Here is a 25,532-nt window from a genome sequence, read left to right on the forward strand (position 1 = left end):
CCCCACCGATTTTCACAGCCCCAATTCTCCTGCGTTAACACAGTCCTGTTTTGAGGTTGTCTGTCTGATGTCCGTGGGTCAGTTGTGGTCTGTGCTGGGAGAGGGTCCTGGGGCTGAGCCGTCTCCTGGGCCAGGACGCCACTCCCCAGGGATGGCAGCCCAGGCCGCTGCCCTGCTGGTGGCCCACGGGGAGCACCAGGGGCCAGCCTGCACTCACCATGGCCCCATGGGTCCTGAGCAGACCATGGGGCCTCGTGTGTGTGGCCGTCCCCTCCCCCCAGCCCTGGTAGGGCTGCACTCACAGGTGATGATGTAGAGGTGAGCAGGCTCGCTGTGCAGTTGGTCGCCCTCTGCGCTCTGCACGGCTGTCACCGAGAGCTGGTACCGCCGCCCTGGCAGCAGGTCCCTCACCGTGTAGGACGTCAGCCTTCCGTTGGGAACGTAGCGGCTTTTGGTGCTCTGGCTGGTGGTCACATTGATGACGTATGCCTCCAGCAAGGTACTTGGAGTGGGGGTGTCCCAGACCACGTGGGCAGAGGTGGCCGTGACTCTGGCGGCGGTCAGGTTTGCTGGTGGCAGGGGCCCTGATAGGCACAGAGCAGGGGAGGGAGGTGACGGGGGCCGGCGGGGTCTCCTGCCACCGCCACGTTTACAGATCTGACGTGGATTGCCGAAGCCTCGTGCGAAGCCAAGTCTGGTCATTACGGACAACCTTGTGGTCCTGAAGGATGGTGTGGAGGGGTGTCTGTAGCAGCACGTCCTCCTGCCCGAGATGCACCCCAGAATGCTGCCCGGTGCACCCACGGAGGCCCCCATGCCTGCGCGGCCTGTCAGCGTGTCCTCCTTTTGATCCCCTAAGCCTGGCCATATGCACCTCCTCCTGGGACACATAAGAGGGGCTGGGCTAGACAGGCAGGGAATAATGGGCCAGGGTCCCAGCCTCAGGGTCAGTGCCAGGACTTGAACCTGTGATCACCCTTGCCCCATGGGCCATCTGTATGCCTCCCCGCTGGGCAAGGCCCCGCCTAGACCTTCCATCCTCACCACGCATCCCCCGTGTTCACTGGTCCCCTTGTGCGTGGACCACACGGCACTCTAGCCCCCTCCCACACGTTGGGCTGGGAGGGCTGGTGAGGGCCAGGTCTCCTGCCCATGAGACACCATGGAGATCAGGAGTGGACAGCGTGTGCATTCACCGGTGTGCCCCTCTGGCCTTTGGCTCGTGACTCCCATCTGGTAGGAGCCCAGGAGCATCCGGGTGCCGGGTGAATGCGCAAGCAGGGGGCTTCCCGGGAAGGCCGCCTTCCCTGGCACTGGAGGGGAAGAGACCTCTGGGGCATCAGGGCCACTTTGGTAGGACTGGGGCTGGAGGGAGGTGATGGCTGGCAAAGTTCCCTTGAGAGCTGAGCTCATGCCCCTGTACTCACGCGTCCACACGTGCAGCGGGGCCGAGGCCAGGCTCTCGGTGGGAGGCTCCTGTCCCCCGAGCCCACTGAGGGCAGTCACGTGGATGGTGTATCTCCTTCCTGGCAGCAGGGCCCTGCGGGAGGGGAGGGGAGGGGGAGAGACTCCTTTACAGACTGTGACTCCTCCCACACAGGTGGGGGAAGAGGTGTGAGTGGTCCTGCGGGTGGCCCGGGGGGCCTCCACAAGGACCAGATCTGTGGGCTGAGACCTGTGTGCTCCTCAGGTGGGAGTTCCTCCCTGGTCTGTCTAGAACAGGGCAAAGGTTGAGAAGAGCCCACGCCTGCCTGTGGCGGCTGTAGTGCCCAGGCTGGTGTTCAGACAGGAGAGGCCAGAAAAGGGAGGGCCCTTGGAGGTCATTGTGCAGAAAGGGTTGACAAGCAGGCCCCGCTGCCCTCCTCGGGAACGCCCGCCCGCCAGGTGGCCCGCGGCTGGAACTCATGGATAAGAGGACCTCGCTGCCCCCTGACGTCTGTGCGGTCCGTGCGGCGTGGTTCGAGCTGAGCACCCGCTTCCGCCCGGGCATCCGGGATCTACGCCAGGCCCGGGGGGCCCCGTGCCCAGCCCCCGATTAAAACCCCGGGCGCTGCGTCTCTCACAGGCACCTGGTGGTGGCCTGTGTGAGCGCACAGGGAGGGCGCCCGGGAGCTCGGGCCTGCTCCCCCGACTTCTCCCTTCCTGCGCGCCCTACCATTTCTGTGTTGTGAATCCCAGCTGGGAGTGCGGCCTGTGCTGGGTCTCGGGGGGGCCCCCGTGAGTCACCGAGCCGGGTGGTCTTGGGGACCCTGACTCACCAAGTGCCCACCCGGGGCCCCACGTGTGTTTTTGTGACACTGTTCTTCGGAAGTGGGCAGTACATCAAGCAAGGTCACAGTGACACTTAAGAGACAAAGAGAGCAGAGTCTTGTCTCCGGCACAGCAGGCATGGGAAATACGGTGTTGGGAAGTCCGCCAACTAGAAGCAACGCGGCTCGGTGGTGCAGAGGGGACTGAGCGCTGTGCCTGGCTCGCCTGCTCCGACCCCTGCAGCGCCTGCCTTCCGGACAGCCCTCCCCATGGCCGTGGCCCGTGGCAGCTCTGGGCAGGATGCTGCTGATCTGGCGACATGGCCCGCTGCTGTCGGGTGTGGGCAGTTAGGTGGGCCTGTCCTCTACCAGAGCCGTGTGCACGCTGCAGGCACAGGGATCCCAGGCCGTGGCCAGCTAGTCTTCCTTCCCACCCTCCTGTCTTCCAGCCCCATCCCCAGCAGGTCTCGGAAGCCCCTCTGGCTGGTGAAGGCCCACGGGGCCGCTGGGGGCTGAGGCCAGGGAGTGTGAGCCTTCGCTGCGGGCTGTCCGAGCACACTTCAGTCCTCAGCCGCTCGGAGCTACTTTGTAATTCCGTTTGCATCTGATTTGTAATCATTCAGCATAAGATGGTTCTGTGCCCAGTTTAAGGTTTGACCATATTATTTAAACAGCATAAAAACGTAAAGCAACCGCAGGGGTGCCCTGCGTCTCCCTTTCAGAGGGGCCTGTGTGACTCGGGCCGTGCTGCCCTCCAGGCGGCCCAGTCTCCCTCCTTATCTGTGCGGGAGGCAGCACCTCCCAGAGTTTTCGAGAGTCTCTGCAGCCCCGTGATGAGGCAGGGCGGGCAGGTGCCTGGGGGACCCGGGGCGGGGGGAGCGCACACACACACATCCCTGCTTCTCACGGCAGGCTGGGCAGCTGGGGAATGGCAGGGTAAGGACACAGAGGGAGAGAGGAGGAAGCTCTGGGGCCCCGAGGGAAGGGAAGGCCGGCCCTGTGCTCTCACCCGAACGTGAACTTGTCCACGCTCTTGTCCATATCGGTGGACTGGTCCTCCTGGGCCTCGGGATGCCGGATGGACACACGAACGCCGCTGACGGTTGCGTGACGGATCCTGTGCAGAGCCCACCGCACTGAGATGGTGCTGGCTGTCACGTTGGTGACCTCAAGGCCCTCAACGGGGCGGGGTCCTGGGGGGCAATGGGCCCCTCAGCTGATGCTGGCACCTCCTCGTCTCCAGGGGAGGGCAGGGGCTTGAGACAATGAGACAAGGCTCAGGAAGTGTGCTGGGGGTCACAGAGGTGGCCCAAGTGAGGTGCGGGCCCACCTGGGCTTGCTGAGTGCACCCCTTGGCCACAGTGGGACTAGGGGAAGTCAGGCCCCAGACTCCAGCCTGGGGTGGGCGGTGCAGTCAGCTCCACCGGAGGCCTGCAGTCTTGCCTATTTAGACACGTTTGGACATGCACGGACCCTGGGAATCCCCTTCCCCTGTGTCTGTCTGATTTGGTCACACTGACAGTGAACGTTTGGGTGACGCTTGGGCCAGCGGGCATAGAAGCTGGGAAAACTCTGGGCTGCCGCAGGGAAGGGTCTGGGTTCAGCACGGGAGCTGGGAGGGGAGCCCTTGGCTCCCTGGGCAGGTGCGGTGCCCGGTCTGGCGGGCAGTGCTGGCTCTGCCCACCGTGATCTCCTGGGGAGACCCCACTCTGATGGTGGAGGGGGAGGGGTGCCACTTCTTCCTGAAGCCAAGCTCAGGCTGAGCCCACTCCACCCCGCAAGCTCGGTCGGCCTACCTGCCGCCCAAGTTCGCTGTAGGTGCCTCTTGGCTGTGCTTTCCCACGACACACCTGTCCTGAGTTTCTTATCTCATCTCTCACTTGGCCCTCAATGTCCTCAGGGTTAGTGTCTGGCTCGGGCTGGCAGGTGATGTTAGGGCACCCTCCCTTCTCCCGCTAAGTTCCTCTCCATGCCTCTGAGCGTCCTCACCTCCCTCCTTACCCAGCCCGAGTCCCCACCGGTGGGCCATGGCTGTCTGGCCTCACGGCGCTCCTGTGGCCGGCCCCGCCTGCCTGCTTTGACCTGTGCCAGCACCTGGTGTGGCGGGCGCGGAGCCCCTTGTGTGCTGGCCACACTCTGAACCCCTACTGGCTGCCCCCACGGCCCCTCAGTGCTGCCCAAGGGACCATTGCCTGATCCATACTCCTTCCTCCAGCCTCCAGCACCCCCTTCCAAAGTCCCCAGGGTCCCCTGGCCCCTGCCCACCATTGGCTCCTCCCCCGTAGAGCCCAGAAACAGGCAAGCCAGTTAAGGCCCCGAGGTCTCCCTCGGCTAGGTTTCCAGCTACTCTGCAACAGCACTAGAGGCACCCTCTCTGCCCCAACCCCCTTCTCTAGACCTGCCACCAGCAGGCTCCCTCCCCGGCCCCTCCGAGCTGCCGTCTCCCCCCTCAGCGTGTTGGGGTGGCCTCCTGGACGCCCCAACGTGCGCTGGCTCGTCACAGGTGCCTTCTCAGGGAGACCCGCACTTCTCCCCTAGCCTCACTCCTAAGCCACCGGCTCTTATCTCTGTTAGCCACTGCCCGGGGAACAGGTTAAGGGTCCCCGTGGTGCCTCGGGGTGCCTGGCCAGTGTGCCTCTCCAGGTGGCAGCAGGCACGTCCAGGCGGGCACTCACGTGTGCGGGTGAGGAGCAGCACCGGCCTGCTGATGTCATTCTTGTTGTTGGCGTTGCGCTTGACGGAGAACACGGAGATGTTGTAGGCTCTGCCGGCTGCCAGGGCCCGGAGCTGGTGCGAGGAGCGGCTCCGGTCCACGAAATCTGTGCGGCGGTAGGCACCGTCCGAGGAGGCGTAGGTGACCGCGTAGCCGTCAAGCATCTGCCTGGCGGCCTGACCTTCAGGTGGACGCCAGGAGATGGACACCCCACTCTCCTCCACTCGCTCCACCTTGAGGGCCGTTGGCGGGAAGAGCTCTTCAGGGTTTCGGTGGAGAACAAGGGAAGGGGGTGGTCAGCTGTCGGCCACGGAAGCCCTGGCCCCCGGTCAGATATCTCACCTGGCGGCTCTTGGGCCTGCTACCCTGGGGGGTGGACGTGGGGCAGCTGCTGGGGGTGGGGAGCCAGCTCCTGTTGCCTGCGATGGACCTCTTCTCTCAGCCTCTGGCCAGTGCCTCCCAGGTCTCAGGTGTGTGCGCACCTGTGACTGCATTTATGCCTCCCGGAGTATTTTTATAACCCTCCCTGCTTCTTGGGCAGAGCCTGGGAAAGCAGCTGCCTAGACACTCTGCTCTGGGGGGCCGCTCAGCACTGTGGCCTGTCCCCGGGGGCGCCTGTGCCCTCTGAGGGGTGAGGGAGGCCCCGCCCCCCACACTGGTGCCTCTGCCACCTCACCTTTGGCGCAATCCTTGCCCGTGTAGCCCACTTTGCAGGTGCAGCTGTGGGACCCGTTGCTGGCCAGGCAGTAGCCGCGGCCCCCACAGGGGCTGGAGAAGCAGGGGTCGCTCACTGGGAGAGGGGAAAGTATTGGTGAACACTGGGGTTTTAGCAGCTCCGCCAGCGGGACCCTCGTCCTTCCTGTGTGGGTGTGTTTGTGGGGTGGAGGTGGCTGGTACCATCACAGGCAGGGATTTAGGAAGTGAAGGAGGGGACATTGTCTGACGGGGACTGCAGGGCTTGCTGTTGCTGGAGGTCCCACTGAGGGGCTGGGCAAGTGTGCCTTTCCTCCTGAGCCGGGCTGTCCCACTGCTGCTCCAAGCCAAGGTGGGCTGGCAGGTGGTGACTCGGGGGCGAGCGCGGTGCTGGCCCCTCCTGGGGGGGCAGCTGGCAGCCGGGCATCCAAGGGCCCCAGCCCTCTGCAACCTCCCTCTGCGCCAGGGCTGCGGGCACCGAGCGGACCTGGGCTTCCCGGGCCAGGGCCAGGGTCAGCAGTTTCCCAGTGGAGCCTCAGGACAGTGGCAAACAACCAACGTGTCCCCTTATCACCGTCACGGCCACTAACCTTGGTCTTCCGGGTGTGCCCCCGCCCACCCCAAGCCTGCGCGGTGAGATCCCCTGGCCGCAAACGGTCCTGCCATGCTTCCGCCCGGGCCCCCTCTCCACCGCCGCCCTGCAGTGCGTGGATGGCACACCTCCTCCCCAGCACAGCCCTCGCTGCCCTGCAGCGTGCACCCTACACAGTGCGGTGCCGCCGGCCGGGCCTGGCTTGGGGCCTAGAACAGGACAGGCCAGGATGTGCCCCCAGGACACACCCATCCCAGGAGGAGAGCTGAGGTCAGCAAGTTGGGGTTATATCGAAGAGGCGGCTCCAGACAGTGGCAAGTCCTATAAAGGGGGAAAAGGCGGGGAGCGTCTCCAGCCTTGAGGAGCCGTGAGGACTCTGGGGCTGTGGTGAGCTCCGCCCGTCCAGGCTGAACAAGGGGCCAGCCCGGGTCTCCCGGGGGGAGCTGGGGCCGCTGGAGAGGGAGCAGGGACTTGCCCCCACCTCCCTACCTGTCTCGCAGTGGTAGCCGAAGAAGCCCTCTGGGCAGACGCACAGGTAGGCCCCGCCACCGTTCTCACACCGGCCTCCGTGCTGGCAGGGGCTGGAGTCGCAGGCATCCACCTCTGGAGAATACCCAGAGAGTCGGCCAGAGCCGCAAGGGGGTGTCTGGGGGAGGGAGGAGAGGACAGCGGGAAGAAGGGAAGGGGAACCGAGGAGAGATGCCAGGTGGGGGGGCTGGGCAAACCCCCCTCAGCCCTGGGGTCCCTCCCACCAGGGGGCCTGTCCAGCTGGGCCATGGGCCCCAGCCCCTTCCCTCTGCCCTCTCAGCGGTCCAGGGTCTAGGCTTGTTGAAAACAGGTTTGCCCGGGGTGTCCGGGGCATCGCGATCGTGGGTGAGGGCCCAGCTGCTCAGGGGACCCACCCAAGCGCAGCCCCTACCTGTCTCGCAGTGGACTCCAGTGAAGCCTGCGGGGCACTGGCAGACAAAGGCCCCCGGGAGGTCCCTGCAGGAGCCTCCATTTCTGCAAGGCTGCATTTGGCACTCATCTGTCTCTGCAGAGACAGGGGCACTTGTCTGTCTCTGCAGAGACAGGATAGGAGGCTGCGTAGCCCTACATGGGCCCTGCACGGGATGACACAGCCCTGCGTGGGCTCTACACGGGCCTCCACCACACCCAGGGTTCCACGTGTGCCCTGCGGCTTCAGCCTGACACCCACCCTCTCCACTGTCTGCCCAGCAAAGGCTCACCCCCAGGTCACTCCAGCATTTCCCTTCCAGGCTTCTCAGGGGCCCGGAGGCATCCTGGGCCTGGCCCTCCCTGGGGCGGCATCAGAGTCCTACCTAAGTGTGGAGGGCACAGGGCTCGTCCGTCAGTGTACCCCAAAGGCCTCTCCCCTCCCTCTGCTGGCTTGGAGCACAGGGCCAGGGGTGGTCAGGGTGGGGCTCTCTCCACCCCACCTCCTCTACCCCTGAGGCGGAGGCTGCAGAAGGAGGGGCTGCAAGAGGAGATCAAGGTCAGCTTGTTCAGCTGCGCTGTCCGTCTCCCTGGGGAGGTGGAGGCAGAGATGTTTGTAAACCTCTGTCTTTCTAGAAGTCGGAGAGGCAGGGGTCTGAGGGCAGGCAGTGGTGGGCCCGGCAGCCTGGGCAGGAGGGGCTGGAGCTGTGCCCCGCAGTCTTACTCAGCTCACAGTGGGCTCCTTTGCGCCCTGTGCTGCAGACGCACAGGTACCTGGCAGGAGCCCCCGCGCAGCTCTACCAGCTTCCGAGGGAGGGGCGCCCAGGTGCACGGGCACCAGGAGAGACCCCAAGAATAAAGCAGTGTTGCGATTGGAGGCAGTGGCTTGAAGCCGAATAAGATGGACATAAATCAGCTTTGTTCGAGGAGACAGACAGAAGTCTCCAGCACCTCTCAGTGCCTGGAGAGGCCAGAAACCAGGCAGCGGGGGACACCCTGGAGAGGAAGCAGCGGCAGCAGGCCCGGGGACAGCGGGCACTCATGATGACCCGAGGGCTCGCAGAGGTGGTGTGGGACTTCACCCCAGTGGCTCTCGGGTGGCCAGGTCCAATCTTGTTCGTTCGATACACAGCAATCCCATATGAAACCGGCGCAATGGGGACGGGGCCCTCCCTTTGAAGTATTGGCCACAGGCTCACTTTTTCTTTTAAACTGGGAAGTGTACTTCCGAATTCAAAATTTTCAACTTCTAAAAGTTTACTGTTCCTGCTCAAAATGCAGATGAGTAAGTAATGACGCCCGGGAGCTACAATGTCCACCGGCTCACCGGCACGTGCCCCTCCCCACCCCCGGGGATGGAATTTTCAGGGCCGCGATCTCGTTACCTCTTCCGAGTTTCGATTTTTATGAATCACCTAAACATGTATGGTTTGTTTGTGCTACATATGAACTTTACTGATAAGATATTGGGGTATAGGGACTCTTCTCTAGGAAGGCGCGAGGGGCCTCCGCATGTCCGGGGTCTCTGCTTTCTGCTGCGTGAACATGGGGGCGGCGGTGGGATCCGTGGTGTGACCACACCACACTTTGTCCGGTGTCGTTTGCTGGGCCTTTGGGTTGGTTGTGGACTTTTTGTTATGATAGAAACCTGCTTCTGTTTTTTTTTTTTTTTTCCTTTCCTAGCTCCTGGTATAAGTGTGCTAAGCCTACAGGTGGAATCACGGGCACACAGCTTATACGCATGGTCAGCTGGACAGGCAGACTGTTCGACCCTTTTCAAAGTGTTTCCCCTACTTACACTCCCTCCAGCCGTTGCTAGGAAATCCTGCCCTTCCACGTTTTCACCAGCAGATGGCTTCTTAGGTTTGTCAACTGCCTCCGTGAGCTTTTGATGTGCAGCTCACTGATTACTAATATTTCTCCTTGTTTTTGTTGGCTTTCAGTATCTCCTCTTCCATGAAGGGCTTACTCAGGTGTTTTGCCAGTTTTCCTATTGGGTTGATTATTCTTTTCTTATTCATTCACAGAGTTCTTTATATATTCTTGAAACCAGTTTTGTATAAATACATCTTTTCCCGGTTTGTCGCTTATATTTCACTTTCTTCCTTAGGGCTGATGATTTTAAATTCATATTTATATAGTCAAATTTGTCCATTTTTTCTTTGATAGTGCTTTTTTTCAATGTTTATTTATTTTTGACAGAGAGAGAGAGACAGAGCATGAGTGGGGGAGGGGCAGAGAGCGAGAGAGAGAGAGAGAGAAAGAGAGAGAGAGCGAGAGCAAGAGCGAGGGAGACACAGAATCCGAAGCAGGCTTCAGGCTCCGAGCTGTCAGCACAGAGCCCGATGCGGGGCTCGAACTCACAGACCGCGAGATCGTGACCTGAGTCAAAGTCAGACGCTCAACTGACTGAGCCACCCAGGTGCCCCTTTGATAGTGCTTTTTTGTGGCTTAAGAAAACTTTCCTAATCCCAAGGCCAAAAGATACCTATACTTTCCACATAAAATTTTATAGTTTTAGCAAAACATTTAAGTCCTTAATCTGGAAGGAATTCTTGTGTGTGGTGAAAAGCAGGGGACAATGTAATATCTTTCCAAATGCATAACCATTTTACTCCGGCTGTCAAGAAGACTGTCTCCGATGCTCTTTTAGAAGTTTATGGTTTTAGCTTTTACATTTATGTCTACAATTCATTTCACACATGTAAAAATGTATCATGTTTTTGGTGCTGTTACACACAATATTGTTCATTTTATTTTATTTTCCAAGTGTTCACTGCCAGAATATGAAAATATCAAGGTTCTGAAATGTCGTCCTGTGTCCTGTGACCCACTTGAATTTGCTTATTTGTCCTATAGCTTCTTTTGTAGAATTTCCTAGGATTTCCTATGTGCACGATCATGTCCCCTTCCTTTCCAGTAGATGTGACTTTTATTTCCTTTCCTTGGCTGTGGCACCGTCTGGGAACTGCTGGGCAATGCTGGAAGGAATTGGTGAGATGGACACAGTCGCCTTGTTACTGATTGCAGCCACAGGTCTCCCACCGTGAAGTCCTTTGTTAGCGGTTGGTGTTTCATGGATGCCCTCATCAGGTTCAAGATCTTCCCTTCCACTCTTAGCTTAGTAAGAGTCTTAAACAGTAGTTGAATATTTTGAAATGATTTTTCTGCTTCTATTGAAATGACTATATGGTTTTCTTCTTCTTATCCTAATATGGTGAATTACATTTTTCAAGTATTAAGACAACCTGTGTTCTTGAGATAACTCCCACTTGGTCATGATATATCATACTTTTTATGTAACACTGGGTTTGATTTAGTAAGACTTTGCTAAGATATTTATGCTCATGTTGATAAGGAATATTAGTCTCTGATTTCATTTTTTAAAATAACCTTTCTGTCTGCTTTTGCTATCAAGGCAATACTGGTCTCACAAAATGAATTGAGAAGTACTCTTTCTCCTGTATTTTCTAAAAAAGCTTGTGTAGGGTATTATTCTTTCCTTCAGTGTTTGTTAGAATTCATCTATGAAGCAATCCAGTCTTGCCATTTTCTTGCACAAAGGTTTTTAATTATGAATTAAATTTCTTTAGTAGATACAGAGCTATTCGTATTTTTTATTTATTTTTCTGTCATTTCTAGTAATTTGTGTCTTTCAAGGTAGTCCCTTTTCTTTCCCTTGCCAGATACATCGGCCTACTGTTGTTCACAATATCTCTTTGTTGTCCTTTAAATGCTGGTAGGATCCTTAGTGATGACACTTCTTTAATTCTGATATTGCTAATTTTTCGTTTTTATTTCTTGATCAGTATAGCTAGAGGTTTGTCAATTTTATTAAGACTTTCAATGAACCACCTTTCCGTTTCATTGGTTTTCTCTGCATAGGTTTTTTTATAATTACGTTTTCGATTGTTGAGATGTTAAAATGTAATTGTGTTATAATAATCTATATCCACTAAACATACTATGTTTCCTGTCATTTTCAGTGGTTTGCCTGCAGGTTAAAGACAACCTTATCAGCTACAAATACTGACATTTAACTCTATTTACTATTCTCATGACTTTAGTTTCTTTTTCTTTATCGCACTGGCTAATACTTGAAATATAATTTTAATGAGGCTTAGTGACAGTGGGCATCCTTGTCCCCAGTTTTAAGAGGAATGTCTATTTAGGATAATGTTTACTTGGGGTTTGAGGAGAAGCATAGTAAAACTGCTTCAGAAGCTAATTTCCTTCCCCCTGTTGGCCGCTCTGTGTGTTTGAGTCAGATCAACAGAAGCACAGCTTTTCAATTCCAGATCCTACCTCTGTATGACAAGGGTCAGGACACCCATTGTTCCACAGCTCTCTCGATGTAACCTGTAGTCCTTCCTCTGTAAAGGTGTGAAGTCTTATAGCTTGGTTACACACAGTATGACCAGTCTGGCTGTGCCCAGCCTAAGCACACCTCTCTGTGGGACGATGCACACTTTGGGGTTATGTGGATTCTGCTCCTTCTCTCTTTTAAGCTTTTCCTCCAGCAAACCCTATATATTTTATACCACATGGCACTACAGGTGTGTGTGTGTGTGTGTGTGTGTGTGTGTGTGTGTGTGTGTGTGTTATTTTTATCTGGTAAGGAAGTACATTTTTATTCTTTATTTGGTAAGAATTTATTTCATGAATGGGTATAAATTTTGCCAAATGTTTATTATGCACTTATTTAGATACTTACATGCTTTTTCTCCTTCAGCTGGTTGATAGAGCAGGTTTTCCTAATATCGAACTATTCATGGCAACAACCCAGCTTGATAATGGTATGTATAGTCTTCTTAGACCATCGAGTTTCTGCATCTATGTCCATATGTTTAACAGACTCACGGCTTACTTTTTCCCCACTGTCCGTATCTGGTGTTGGCAACAAGACTATACTGGCCTCATAGAATAGGTTGGCACTTATGCTTTATATTCTACTCTCCAGAGAGCCTATATAATGATGCGATGATCTATTGGTTGGCAATTTGGTAGAATTTACCTATAACATTGTTTGGTCCTGGAGTTTCTTTGTGAGAAAATGCTTTAACTGCTGCTTCAATACCTTTAGACCTTTATAGAATTATGTAGGCTTTCTACATTTCCTTGAGTCCTTTTTGGTAAGTTATATTTTTCTATGAATATTATGTCCATTTCTGCTAAGGTTTCAAATTTATTTGTATAGACTAGTTGATAGCATTCTCATTATCTTTTTAATCTCTGGTATATCTGTGGCTATGTAATTTTTTTCATTTATAAGGATTTTTATTTGTGCTCTTTGTTTTTCTTGATCAGTTGATAGAAGTTTGTCCATTTTCATAGGCTTTTCAAAGAACTGATTTTGGTGTTCTCTGTACTTTTGACTTACGTTTCGTTAATTATGGCTCTTGTGTTACCTTTTTCTTTCTACTTTGTTTGTATCATTTGTTGTCCTTTTCCTAACTTCTAAACTCAGACATTTAATTCATTAATTTTTGAACTTTTCTTATTGTGGATTTAAAGCTGTAAATTTCTAGGGGTGCCTGGCTGGCTCAGTCAGTAGAGTGCGTACCTCTTGATCTTGGGGTTGTGGGTTTGAGCCCCCACACTGGGTGTAGAGATTACTTAAAAATAAAATTGTAAAAAAAATAAAGCTGCACATTTCCCACGAAGCACTGCTTTTGGTACATCACACAAGTTTCTATATAGAAAATGATCGTTAATATTCACTTAAAATTTGTAACTGTCCATATTTCCTCTACCGATAAGTTAGTTCAAAGTATCTTTAAAAATATCTAAACATGGAGATTTAAAATTTATCTTCTTCTTCTTCTTAATAATGTAATATTTTCTGTGTGTTCAGGGAATGAATTAGTTCAAATTGTTAGCTGTATTATTCAGATCTTCTTTTTGCTTATTGTTTTTTTGGCTTCTTAACCCGAACTAATTGAGAGAGGTGGTTCAGAATTTCCCAGTGTTAAGGTAAATCTGTCAGTTTCTTCGTGCAGTCTGTTAATGTTTGCTTTATATGTATCGAGACTATTGCATTAGACGCTGGAATGTTTAGAACGATCTTCTTGGTGAATTGAACCAATTATTGGAGGAGACCCTCTCATTCTTAATGATGCTTTCCGTCTTACAGTCTATTGTGGCTGATAGTAGTGTAGCTAAACCAGCTTTATTTCTCTATGTGTATTTACGTGATATTTTTTCCATACTTTTACTTTTTTGTTCTTCTGATTTAGGAGTGTCTCATCTATGAAAGTATAGCTTGTTTCGTTTTGTTCTGTAAAAGATCTGGCAATCTCTTACATGGCAAATTTAGCTCATTCATATTGACTTGTATTTTTTCTATCATGATCTTAACTGTCACTTTTTTCTGCTTTTTTTTCTATCTCCTTTTAGATAGTGACAGACTTTACTATAGTATGTGATAATTCTCCCTTCTCATATTGCTTACAGAATATTCTAGGTTTATCTTACTTTTTGAATAACTATCCCCCCCACCCCCCAATACTCTTTTTTGGTCAGCCTCTGAAGCTGTTTTTGTAAGAGGATATTTTTTATTATGCCCTCACATTTGAATAATTTGACTAGATAAAAATTTTTAGGTCTTAAGTTTATTTATGTCAATATTTATCTTGTGGTATTTGCTGAGCTTCTTGGATTTGTGGGTCGACATATTTCTTCATTTTTAGAAAATACTCAGTCATTCTCTCCTCAAATGTTTCTTTTGCCTCTTCTGCCCTCTCTTTCCGGGACTCCAATTATGTGCTTGTTTGCTCGATATTTCCAAATCAGAGATTTCTTATGCTCTGTTGTTTTTTTTAAAAATTCATTTATGGGGAGCACCATTTATTGGTGGCTCAGTCAGTTAAGCGTCTGACTTCGGCTCAGGTCATGATCGTGGCGTTCATGAGTTCGAGCCCCGCGTCGGGCTCTGTGCTGACAGCTGGAGCCTGGAGCTGCCTCAGAATCCGTGTCTCCCTCTCTCTGCCCCTCCCCTGCTCGCGCTCTTGTCTCTCTCAAAAATAAATAAGCATTAAAAAATGCTGAAACTTCATTTATAAGTAATTCATAGTTCGTTTTTTCTTCTGATCTTTAGTTTTAATCATTTTGTTGACTTGTCCTTGAGGTCCATGATTTTCTCCCGTTGTATCCATCCTATGGGTGAGCGTACCCAATCAGTCTTCACTTTAGATGTTGCCCTTTTAATTTTGTTACTTTAAGAAGTTTTCTTTATTCTGCTCAAATGTGCTGTTCTCTCTCTTTTGCTTCTCTTGAACGTATTTGTAATGGCTTTTTTAAAGTCCTTGTCTGCTAATGCAGACGTGTGGGTCATCCGCAGGCCTGTTTCTTCTTGAGGTGATACGTCATAATCTCTTGCTTCTTACACATACTGTGTACAAGACCAGACAGCCCGAAGCAGAAAATACCTACCCCGTACCAAGCATGGGCTTGCTCCACTCTGCGCTGGGCAGCTAGGCTGAGGAGCTGATCTCTGATATCGTCAGGAAGTGAGCTGGGCTGGGCCTGGTGCACTGTGCTCGTTAGTGCCAGTCCCCGATTGGCTTTAGATGCTTGAGGGTTGGAACAGGCCTCTCCCTCCAGCTAGACTGGAGACCTCAGCCTTGGGAGAGTGTGAAATCTCTCTTTGCTTTCCAGACCATCTCCTGGCTTCCCACGCACTTAGTAATAAGTGCCGTGGGGGAGAATTGGCGGGTGCCGAGCACTTGCCCTGCATCTGCGACCCCTGATGCCAGCCCATCATGCTTGCTCACGTAGTCATTATCTTAAGGACTTTTTCTGTTTGTCTCTGATAATCTTAAATTTGGCTGTAATGCGCTAATGTTCCTCTTTTCTCCTGTTTGATGTTCCAGGCCCGTCAGGCCGTGGGGCTCACCTGTCATTCTGGAAACTGAGCTCCACAGCTGGTCAAATGTTTCCTTGTGTTTTTATTTTTCTCTCATCTTGGACTCCCGTTGCCTCAGTGCTGGCACATCTGCTTCCACCCTCCACAGCGCCTGCATTTTCTCTCTGATCTGCACATGCCTCCCTGCTTCTCTGGGGGAAAATTCCTCAAATGGACCTATCAACTCATTAAAACTTCATCTGTATCTATTTGTAAATTGTGACTGTTGTTTCAACCATTAGGGTTCTTCAGTCTTCTTTTTTCCACTTTCTTTTGTTAAAAATGATTTATCGACCCTGTTTTTTTACGACCAGTGCCACGTTCTCTTCTGTCTATCTGCCGTGCCTATTTCTATGCTCGTCCACCTTCTTTCTTTTGCTCCTAAATATTTGTTGTCTGGACTTTATTGCTATTATTGTTGGAGAGGGGTGTTCTCCCAGACAGTAACCACCAGCCCCGTGCGCTTGGAAGGATAGGAGGAAAGTATAGACACGTGGGGCTAGGCAGCCCCATCCATCGTCCAGAATTCTTCACCTGTGTGGGGTCGCACGGCATGGGCTTTGCAGGGTGCTGGGAGAGAGCGGCACTGTGTGCCGCTCCCCACCCCCCCCACCCCCCCCCCCACCGCCCCATCTCTGGGTGCTGTCATGGTCCCTGAGCTACTTTGTTTGAAACTCCTTGCTTTGTGAAGATGTGTTAACATCACACAGATTTTCTGATGGACAGAGTTAGGGATGCAGTGGAATACACATGCCGTTGTGTAAGTGACCCCATGCCTGCAGGGGCGTCGGGTAGACGGGGGCCGCCCCAGGCCGTGCACCTGGCGCACTCTGGGAGCCTGGAGGTGACGCTGTCTGGAGCGGACCTCCTCCAACAGCTGTGGGTGTCCTGGGGGCCTTGTTCAAAGGAGGGTCTGCTTCCAGGGGGGAGGCCAGGGCCAGAGGCAGGAGATAGGCCCTGAATCCCCAGTCTGCCCCTTGAGAACCCTGCCCTGGGGCCACCTCCTGGTCTGAGCTGCTTCATCTGCACAGTAGGCATATGAGTTGGACACCTCGCTCTGAGGACAGGGAGGCCCTTAGCGAACAGTCATCACCGCCTCCACCAGGGTCGTGACCTGACTTTGCAGGGAGGAAGGGGAGGACCGGGGTCAGAACTGTGGCTCCTGTGCTCCTCTGGGTGGCCCCGACGAGGGGGTTGTGGACCTCACCGGTTGTGCCCACCCACCCGCCCACCCTGCCCCGGAGGGCCCGCGGGTCACCGTGGCACTGTGGAGGTTCGCTCCAGACGCCCTGTGGCTGGCAGACTCGGACGTGGTTGGGGGAGCTCAGGCTGTAGCCGTGGTCACACTTGTACAGGGCCACCGAGCCCAGCCGAGTGCCGTTAAAACGCAGCGTGGCATGCTTCACCTCCGCTGGGGGGCCGCAGTCCACCTCTGTAAGGACACAGCGGCCCTGTCCTGCACTGAGATTCGTCTGCCGGAGGCCTCTCCGCCTGCCCTGGCCTCTGCCCCACCGGGCCTCAGGGCCTGGGACCCTTCTCCCCTCCCCTCTGCCCTCTGCCCCGCCACTCTGCCCTCTGCCCCGCTGGGCCACAGGGCCTAGGACCCTTCTCCCTGCACAGCCCTTCCAGGTGGAAGCGCCTTGACTTCCAGGGCCGGCTGCCCGTCGGATTTTCCTTCTTCCCCCTCCCCTCCTCTGCTCTTTCGGGATTAGGAAGAGATCCCGTCCCTCCACCCCAACCCCCAGCCCTCTCACCCGCCTGGCACCGGCGTCCCATGTACCCTGCTCGGCAGCGGCAGGAGAAATCTGTGCCTAGGTCCTCACAGGTACCCCCATTCGAGCAGGGGCTCCGGAAGCAGGGGGACGGGGCTGCAAGGACACAAGGGGTCACCGTCACTGGGACCTCCCCGACGGCCTCTGGGCTCCACGGGAGCTCTGCCTCCCACTCCTCCAGAGCGGGGCCACCCCTGCCCACTGGGAGGACATGCTGCCCCAGGTGCCCTGGCCCGCTGGCCTCTACCCGCCTTACCTATCTCGCAGTGCCGCCCGGAGAAGCCTGGGGGACAGTCGCACTTGTATTTGCCGATGTAGTGAAAGCAGGTGCCGCCATTGTGACAGGGGCCCGAGGCACATGAGTCTGGCTTCCCTGGAAACAAAGGGGCCCCATCAGAGTCAGGTGTCGGGTGTCCTGCACCCACCGCCCAGTGCCCCTCCCCTGACCCTCCCACACCCCAGAGCTGGTGGGCCGTGGGCCCCCCCCGCCCTTCCAGGCTGACTCCAGCTGGCAGGAGCGCACCGATCTCGCAGTGCCTCCCGGTGAAGCGGTAGGGGCAGCTGCAGTGGTACTCGCTGCCTGCCTCCTTGCACGTGCCCCCGTTCCGGCAGGGCCCCGAGCTGCACAGGCGTGGCCGGGCTGCGTGGGGTGGGGGAGAGAGAGAGACACACACACACACAGAAGTGGGTGAACAGGGGCCAGCCTCCGGCCCTGCGGCACCCGTGATGCCCTGCTCCCCTCTTCTTGGCCCGCGGGCCCCGGGGGCCCAGAAGGCCCAGGCCCTTGGGGGCCCTCTGCCCACCCTTCCTCTCTTTCTGCCCAGGTTCTGGGGCCCACTGGGCCCTTCCTGGTGGAGATCTGGCCCCACAGTGCAGCAGACACTGCAGCCCTGCTTCCTGCACGGCAGGTGAGTGACAGCCAGCAAGGAGCCCGGTTGCAGCTGATACGACACCGGGATCCACAGCAGTCCACTTTTTTTTTATTTCTTTTTTTTTTTTAATTTAAATTTTAGTTAGTTAAGATACAGTGCAGTATTGGTTTCATGAGGAGAATTCGGTGATTCATCCCTTCGTACCACATCCAGGACTCATCCCAAGTGGTCTCCTAATGCCCATCGGCCATCTAGCCCCTCCCCCCACCCTCCTCCTCCATAACCCTCAGTCTGTTCTCTATCGTTAAGAGTCTCTTATGGTTGACTCTTAAATACAGAGAACGGACTGAGGGTGGATGGGGGGTGGGGGAGAGGGGAGATGGGTGATGGGCGTCGAGGGGGGCACTTGTTGGGATGAGCACTGGGTGTTGTATGTAAGCGATGAGCCACGGGAATCTACCCCCAAAACCAAGAGCACGCTTTACACGCTGTATGCTAGCCAATTTGACAATAAATTATATTGCAAAAAAAAGGGTCTCTTGTGGTTTATTTCCCTCTTTTCTCTTCCCCCCACTTCCCCTGTGTTCATCTGTTTCTAAAATTCCACATAGGAGTGAAAGCATATGATATTTGTCTTTCTCTGATTGACTTATTTCACTTAGCATAATACCATCTAGATCCATCCACATTGTTGCAGAGGGCAAGATTTCATTCTTTGTGATGGCTGGGTAATGTTCTATTGTGTATGTGTATATATATCACATGTTCTTCATCCGTTTGTCAATGGACATTTGCATTCTTTCTATAGTTCGGCTATCGGCTATTGTTGATAATGCTGCTATAAAACATTGGGGTGCGTGCACCCCTTCGAATTCGTATTCGTGTATCCTTTGGGTGAGTACCTAATAGTGTAATTGCTAGGTTGTAGGGTAGTTCTAGTTTTAGTTTTTTGAGGAACCTCCACATTGTTTTCCAGGGTGGCTGCACCAGTTTGCATTCCCACCAGCAGCGCAAGAGGGTTTCCCTTTCACTGCATCCTCACCAACACCTGTTGTTTCTTGTGTTGTTAATTTTAGCCATTCTTACAGGTGTGAGGTGGTATCTCATTGTGGTTTTGATTTGTATTTCCCTGACGATGAGTGATGTTGAGCATCTTTTCACGTGTCTGTTGGCCATCCAGATGTCATCTTTGGGAAAGTGTCTGTTCATGTCTTCTGCCCATTTCTTAACTGGGTTGTTTTTTGGGTGTTGAGTTTGAAGTTCTTTATAGATTTTGGATATTAACCCTTTATCAGATATGTCATTTGTAAATATATTCCCCCATTCCATAGGCTGCCTTTTAGTTTTGTTGACTATTTCCTTTGCTGTGCAGAAGCTTTTTATCTTGACCAGGTTCCAACAGTTCATGTTTCCTTTTGTTTCCCTTGCCTCTGGTGATGTGCCTAGCAAGAAGTTGCTCTGGCCAAGGTCAAAGAGGTTGCCGCCTGTGTTCTCCTCTAGGATTTTGATGGTTTTCTGTCTCACATTTAGGTCTTTCATCCACTTTGAATTTATTTTTGTGTATGGTGTAAAAAAGTGGTCCAGTTTCATTCTTCTGTGTGTCACTGTCCAGTTTTCCCAACACCGTTTGTTGAAGAGACTGCCTTTTTCCCATTGGATATTCTTTCCTGCTTTGTCGAAGATGAGTTGACCATACAGTTGTGGATCCATACTCTGTTCCATTGATCTATGTGTCTGTTTTTATGCCAGTACCATACTGTCTTGATGACTACAGCTTTGTAATACACCAATTATAATGCCTCTAGTTTTGTTTTTCTTTTTCAGAATTGCTTTGCCTATTCGGCTCTTTTGGTTCCATGCAAATTTTAGGATTGTTTGTTCTAGCTCTGCAAAAAATGCTGAGGGTATTTTGACAGGGATTGCATTAAATGTGTAGATTGCTTTGGGTAGTATAGACATTTTAACAATGTTCGTTCTTCTAATCCATAAGCATGGAATACTTTCCCATTTCTTTGTGTCTTCTTCAATTCCTTTCATAAGTGTCCTATAGTTTTTAGGGTATGGATCCTTTACCTTCTCGGTTAGGTTTACTCCTATGTGTCTAATTGGTTTCGGTGCAATTATAAATAGGATCAATTTCATGATTTCTTTTTCTGCTGCTTTGCTACTTGGTGTATAGAAACGCAACCAATCTCTGTCTGTCGATTTTATATCCTGCAACTTTGCTGAATTCATGTATTAGTTCTAGCAATTTTTTGATAGTCTTTCGAGTTTTCTACGTAGAGTAATCTGCAAAATAGTGAAAGTTTGATTTCTTCCTTGCTGATTTGGATGCCTTTTGTTTCTTTCTGTTGTCTGATTGCTGAGGCGAAGCTTTCCAGTACAATGTTAAATAGTACTGGTGAGACTGGACAACCCTGTCTTGTTCCTGGCGGTAGGGGAAAGGCTCTCAGTTGTTCCCCACCGAGGATGATATTATCTGTGGGTCTTTTGTATGTGGCCTTTATGGTGTTTGAGGTATATTCCTTCTCTCCCTACTTTGTTGAGAGTTTTTATCAAGAATGGAGGCTATGTTTTGTCAGATGCTTTTTCTGCATCTATTGACAGGATCATATGGTTCTTATCCTTTCTTTTATTAACGTGGTGTATCATGTTGCACCAACATGATATTTGTAGATATTGCACCAATGCTGCAGCCCAGGAATAAATCCCATTTGATCATGGTGAATAATTCTTTTAATGTACTGTTAAATTCAGTTTGCCAGTATCTTGTTGAGAATTTTTGCATCCATCGTCATCAGAAATATTGGCCTATAATTCTCCTTTTTAGTGGAGTCTTTGGTTTTGGAATCAAGGTAATACTGGCTTCAGGGAATGAGTTTGGAGGCTTTCCTTCCATTTGTATTTTTTGGAACAGTTTGTGAAGAGTAGGTATTAATTCTTCTTTAAGTGTCTGTTAGTGGGACGGCTGGGTGGGTCAGTTGGTTAAGTATCCGACTTCGGCTCAGGTCATGATCTCGTGGTTTGTGGGTTTGAGCCCGTGTCTGGCTCTGTGCTGACAGCTCAGAGCCTGGAGCCTGCTTCAGATTCTGTGTCTCCTTCTCCCTCTCAAAAATAAATACACATTAAAATAATTTAAATGTCTAGGAAAATTCCCTGGGGAGCCCTCTAGCCCAGGACTTTTGTTTGTTTGGAGATTTTTTGTTTGTTTGTTTGGAGATTTTTGATTATAGATTCAATTTCTTTGCTGGTTATGGGCCTGTTCAAATATTCCATTTCTTCTTGTTTGAGTTTTAGTAGTTGTGAGTTTCTAGGAATTTGCCCATTTCTTCCAGATTGCCCAGTTTGTTGGCATATAATTTTTCATAGTATTCTCTTACAATTGTTTGTATTTCTGTGGTGTCGGTTGTAATCTCTCCCCTTTCATTCATGATTTTATCTATTTGGGTCCAGTCTGGACAGGGGTTTATTAACTTTGTTTATTCTTTCAGAGAACCAGCTCTTGGTTTCATTGATCTGTTCTACTGTTTTGTTTGTTTCTATATTGTTTACTTCTGCTCTAATCTTTATTATTTCCCTTCTTCTGCTGGTTGTGGGCTTTATTTGCTCCTCCTTTTCTAGTTCCTCTAGGTGTAAGTTTTGCTTGTGTATTTGGAACCTTTCTCACTTCTTGAGATAGGCCTGAATCACAGCAGTCCATTTTGGTTTTTGTTTTCTGTGCCTGTTCTGGCACGGACGCATGTTCTCTGGGTCCCAACAGCTTCCCAGGGCCCCGAGGGGCTCACATGCCCATGCCTGCGCTTGAGGCGTCCACGATTTACAGATGTGAATCGAATGGCACGTTGGTCCCTCCACCCTGAGGAATGGCACCTTCACAGGCCCTGGGAGGAGTTAGAGCCTCAGCGTCCTTCGCTTTTTTGGGAAAAGTGTGCAGCAGGAGGGGGGCCTGCCCGCCACACTCAGCCCTTCTCTCCCCACCACCCCACACCTTGCACGGCCTCACAGGCTGCATGCCCAGATTCCAGCCACCCCACCCCTGAGAGCAGCCACCCCGCGTCCCCACTTTGGGGCGCCTTTGTCAAAGGCACAGGACCTCAACTGCACGTGCAGAGGGCTGAGCCCGGGGGCTTCTCTTTGGAAATTCCCTCCTCCTCCTACAGGGGTGGCCAAAGCTGTGGGGGTTCCCTGGGTCAGAGTGGCAAGGACCTGCCCTCGGGGCCCCCTTGAGAGCGGAAGAGACTTCCAGGTAAAGCCACCGAGGCCTCTGTTTGGACAGTTGAGGGCAGCAGGAGGCCTAGAGGGCTGTGTGTGGCCCAAGCACTGAGCACCGGGCCGGAGGCCCCGGGCCGGCCCGGCTCTGACCGAGGGGTGCCGCTGTACAGCCCTGAGCTTGGCTTCTGCCTGCACAGAAAGGACAGTCCAGGTTGGGCACGGGCGAGGACAGCGATGCCTGCCACGTTCTTTTTTGTTTGTTTATTGTGAGGGAGAGAGAGAGGGAGAGAGAGAACGAGCAGGGGAGAGGGCCAGAGAGGATCCCAAGCAGGCTCCGTGCCGCCAGCACAGAGCCCAACGTGGGGCTTGAACTCATGAACCGTGAGATCATGGCCTGAGCCGAAATCAAGAGTCCCACACTCAACCGACTGGGCCACCCAGGTGCCCCACCCACCACGTTCTTATACAACTCTTATGTGTTCTTGTGCGCTCTTAAGTGGCTAAATGTTGACATATCCCAAGTTCAGTTAGATTTAATAAAGTCCTAATTAAATTAAAAAACTCAAGGATTCTAAAATCCATTAAAAAAAATGCCGAGCAGGAAATGAAGCCTATTCCGAGGAAAACGAAGGTAGTGGCCAGGAGGCCACGGAGTAGAACTACTAACCAAATAAGCAACACTTGGGTGGGGAGATGGTGTTGGCATGAAACACTGAGCGTGAGTGACCAAGATGATTCAGGGTGAGCAGGGCCTCTGCCTTGTCCTGCCCTCCGGCCCCTCCCCTGCCCTCCTATCCCCTGCCCTCCGGCCCCTCCCCTGCCCTCCTATCCCCTGCCCTCCGGCCCCTCCCCTTTCCTCCTCACCCTGCCCTTCCACCCCTCCCCTGCCCTCCTATCCCTGCCCTCCCCACCTTTCTCGCAGTGCCGGCCATGGAACCCTCGGGGGCACTCGCAAGTGTAGGAGTCCTCATGGGCGTCACAGGAGCCTCCGTTGAAGCAGGGGTCCGAGTCACAGGGTGATGGCAGTGCTGGGGGGACAGAGAGTGGTCACCCTGACTTCCCAGCTGGAACCGAGGCCACTTAAAATATACAATTTGTGGGATTGTGGGGTGGGGGTCTTAAGTCTTTACACCAGGCTCTAAGGCCCTTCCCTGGAAATTTCTTTTATTCTCAAATTTTCCAGAATTCATCCTACCTCTTGTATGAGCTAGGACGAGTTGTGGTACGTAGATGTTTCTATACGAGCACCACCATCGTCATCACGTGTAATTATACGTTACGTACGTAAGCCGTTACTTCTCTGCATACCAACACATACACAGGAGTAAGTATTCAATCACACATCCTGAATTAGGCTCGCGTGAAGGATTTTCATAGCCGAGCCAGGGGCTCAGGGAAGAGCTCGCAAGCATCTAGACACGACTTTCCAGCTGTGAACTTCTGGCGGTGCAGGGGGTGGACGCCTGGCCCAGACTACAGAAGGTGACACGGTAGGGGGTGGCGTCACACACAGGGCCTCTGGTGGCCTGTAGGGAAGCCCCGGCCTCCGCTTGCTGTGCCCCCACTCCTCCTCCTAACACCGCCCCCGCCCCGTGCCCCGCCCCCAGCTCACAGTGGCTGACGTTGTGGTCAGTGTGGCAGACGCAGAGGTAGCTCCCCCCGTACTCCATGCAGTAGCCCCCGTCCGGGCACTGCGTGTTCATGTTGCAGGGCGTGGCTGTGACTTCTGCAGGGAAGGAAGAGGCCCGTGTGTTTCCCTGGGGACTTGGAGTCCTTGGGAAGGAGCAGGTGGCCAGCCCCACACCCTGGGGTGGGAGCGGGGGATCACGGGACCCCTAGTTAAGGGTCTGGGTCTATGCTTTGGGCCCAGACCCAAGCTACCACCTATCCTCCGGTTTGGGGGATTTTTAGGGGCAAGGCGGAAAGGGTGCCCCCGCCACAGCCGTGGGCACTTACCAAATTCACAGAGGAGCCCAAAGAACCCTGGCGGACACTGGCAGAGGGTGGTGTTGGCCTCTAGGCATCTGCCACCATTGCGGCACCCACAGTGCTCAGGGGTTCCTGCCGTAGACAAAGGGAGGGAAGAGCCTCTGATGTGGGAGTGCTGGAAGGCAGAGGCCTCCCCTGCACCTGCCTCCCTCCTGCGCCTGAGCCTCCCCTGCACCTGACAACACCTGTGCACCTGACTCTCTCCTAAGCCTGACCCTCCCCTGCGCCTGACTCCCTCCTGCTCTTGACCCTCCCCCCTCCCCTGCACCTCACCCTCCCCTGAGCCTGACCTTCTCCTGCACCTGACTCCCTCCTGCGCCTGACACACCTGGGCAACTGACTCTCTCCTAAGCCTGACCCACCCCTGCACTTGACTCCCCCTGCTCCTGACCCTCCCCTGCGCCTGACCCTCTCCTGCACCTGACTCCCTCCTGCGCCTGACCCTCCCCTGCGCCTGACCTGCTCCTGCACCTGACTCCCTCCTGCGCCTGAACCTCCCCTGCGCCTGACAACACCTGTGCACCTGACTCTCTCCTAAGCCTGACCCTCCCCTGCACCTGACTCCCTCCTGCTCTTGACCCTCCCCCCTCCCCTGCACCTCACCCTCCCCTGAGCCTGACCCTCTCCTGCACCTGACTCCCTCCTGCGCCTGAACCTCCCCTGCGCCTGACAACACCTGTGCACCTGACTCTCTCCTAAGCCTGACCCTCCCCTGCACCTGACTCCCTCCTGCTCTTGACCCTCCCCCCTCCCCTGCACCTCACCCTCCCCTGAGCCTGACCCTCTCCTGCACCTGACTCCCTCCTGCGCCTGACCCTCCCCTGTGCCTGACACACCTGTGCAACTGACTCTCTCCTAAGCCTGACCCACCCCTGCACTTGACTCCCCCTGCTCCTGACCCTCCCCTGTGCCTGACCCCCTCCTACGCCTGACCCTCCCCTGTTCCCATGAGTGCTGCTGTGTACACACACACACACACACACACACACTCTTTCTCTCTCTCTCCCTCTCTCTCTTTTCCCTCCCCCACCCCCTCGTGGGTGTTTGCATGCACACTTACCTGACTCCCTGCATACACTACCACAGGAGGACCTTGCCCCGAACCACAGCCCCGGCAGCCCCAGCCCAGACTCACTCTCCCTGCAGTCGAGGCCAGTGAAGCCCTGGGGGCATTCGCACACGTAGCCCTCCTCTGCATCCACACAGGTGCCCCCGTTCTGGCAAGGGGCTGAGAGGCAGGGGTCGGGCACTGGGTGGCTTCCTGCAAGAAAGACAGAGGTCACCAGAGGCCACACGGAGAGCACGGGGCGGGGTGGGGTGGGGTGGGGAGTGAGGCCAAGGGCCTCCTTGCTCGGGCCCCACAGTGCTCAGGTCTCAGTGCAAGTGGGATTTGAGTCTGAGGCTCACTTTCTGGAAACTGCTTTCTAGCTGCCTGTCACCGTCTGAGCCCCCTCTGTGGGGAGCAGAAGGGGAAGCAAGAGTAAGCGCCCCATGGAGTGCACAGCTAAGGCCAGAGGCTCTAAACAAATGTTTCTAATCACACATTTCTGTTAGTAACATGGTTGGGATTTTCCACATACAGTTTTTGTTGATTTCTAGTT

General features: G+C 53.5%; 1 protein-coding gene across 11 annotated transcripts in view; it reads right to left on the minus strand.

The window, feature by feature from the left end:
- SNED1 (sushi, nidogen and EGF like domains 1) overlaps window positions 1-25,532 on the minus strand; it is a 91,774-nt gene that overhangs the window by 23,930 nt on the left and 42,312 nt on the right. For 10 of the 11 annotated variants that reach the window (XR_008422267.1, XR_008422262.1, XR_008422274.1 and 7 more), the window contains 15 exons: window positions 25,067-25,192; window positions 23,899-24,003; window positions 23,555-23,668; window positions 22,854-22,970; window positions 17,382-17,498; window positions 17,115-17,231; window positions 16,841-16,954; window positions 16,345-16,518; window positions 7,167-7,280; window positions 6,737-6,850; window positions 5,639-5,752; window positions 4,925-5,221; window positions 3,259-3,442; window positions 1,428-1,540; window positions 303-584 (listed from right to left, as the gene is read on the minus strand). Coding sequence is in view for 6 of the 11 variants with exons in the window: in XM_019445312.2 (XP_019300857.2) it covers window positions 303-584; window positions 1,428-1,540; window positions 3,259-3,442; window positions 4,925-5,221; window positions 5,639-5,752; window positions 6,737-6,850; window positions 7,167-7,280; window positions 16,345-16,518; window positions 16,841-16,954; window positions 17,115-17,231; window positions 17,382-17,498; window positions 22,854-22,970; window positions 23,555-23,668; window positions 23,899-24,003; window positions 25,067-25,192 (2,202 nt within the window). In the remaining 5 variants the exon portion in view is untranslated. The remainder of the gene's footprint in view (window positions 1-302; window positions 585-1,427; window positions 1,541-3,258; window positions 3,443-4,924; window positions 5,222-5,638; window positions 5,753-6,736; window positions 6,851-7,166; window positions 7,281-16,344; window positions 16,519-16,840; window positions 16,955-17,114; window positions 17,232-17,381; window positions 17,499-22,853; window positions 22,971-23,554; window positions 23,669-23,898; window positions 24,004-25,066; window positions 25,193-25,532) is intronic. The other variant, XR_008422266.1, reaches the window with a different exon arrangement.

The sequence above is a fragment of the Panthera pardus genome, unplaced genomic scaffold (genome assembly GCF_024362965.1).
Source record: "Panthera pardus isolate Hobbes unplaced genomic scaffold, ASM2436296v1 HiC_scaffold_10, whole genome shotgun sequence".
Classification (NCBI taxonomy): Eukaryota; Metazoa; Chordata; class Mammalia; order Carnivora; family Felidae; genus Panthera; species Panthera pardus.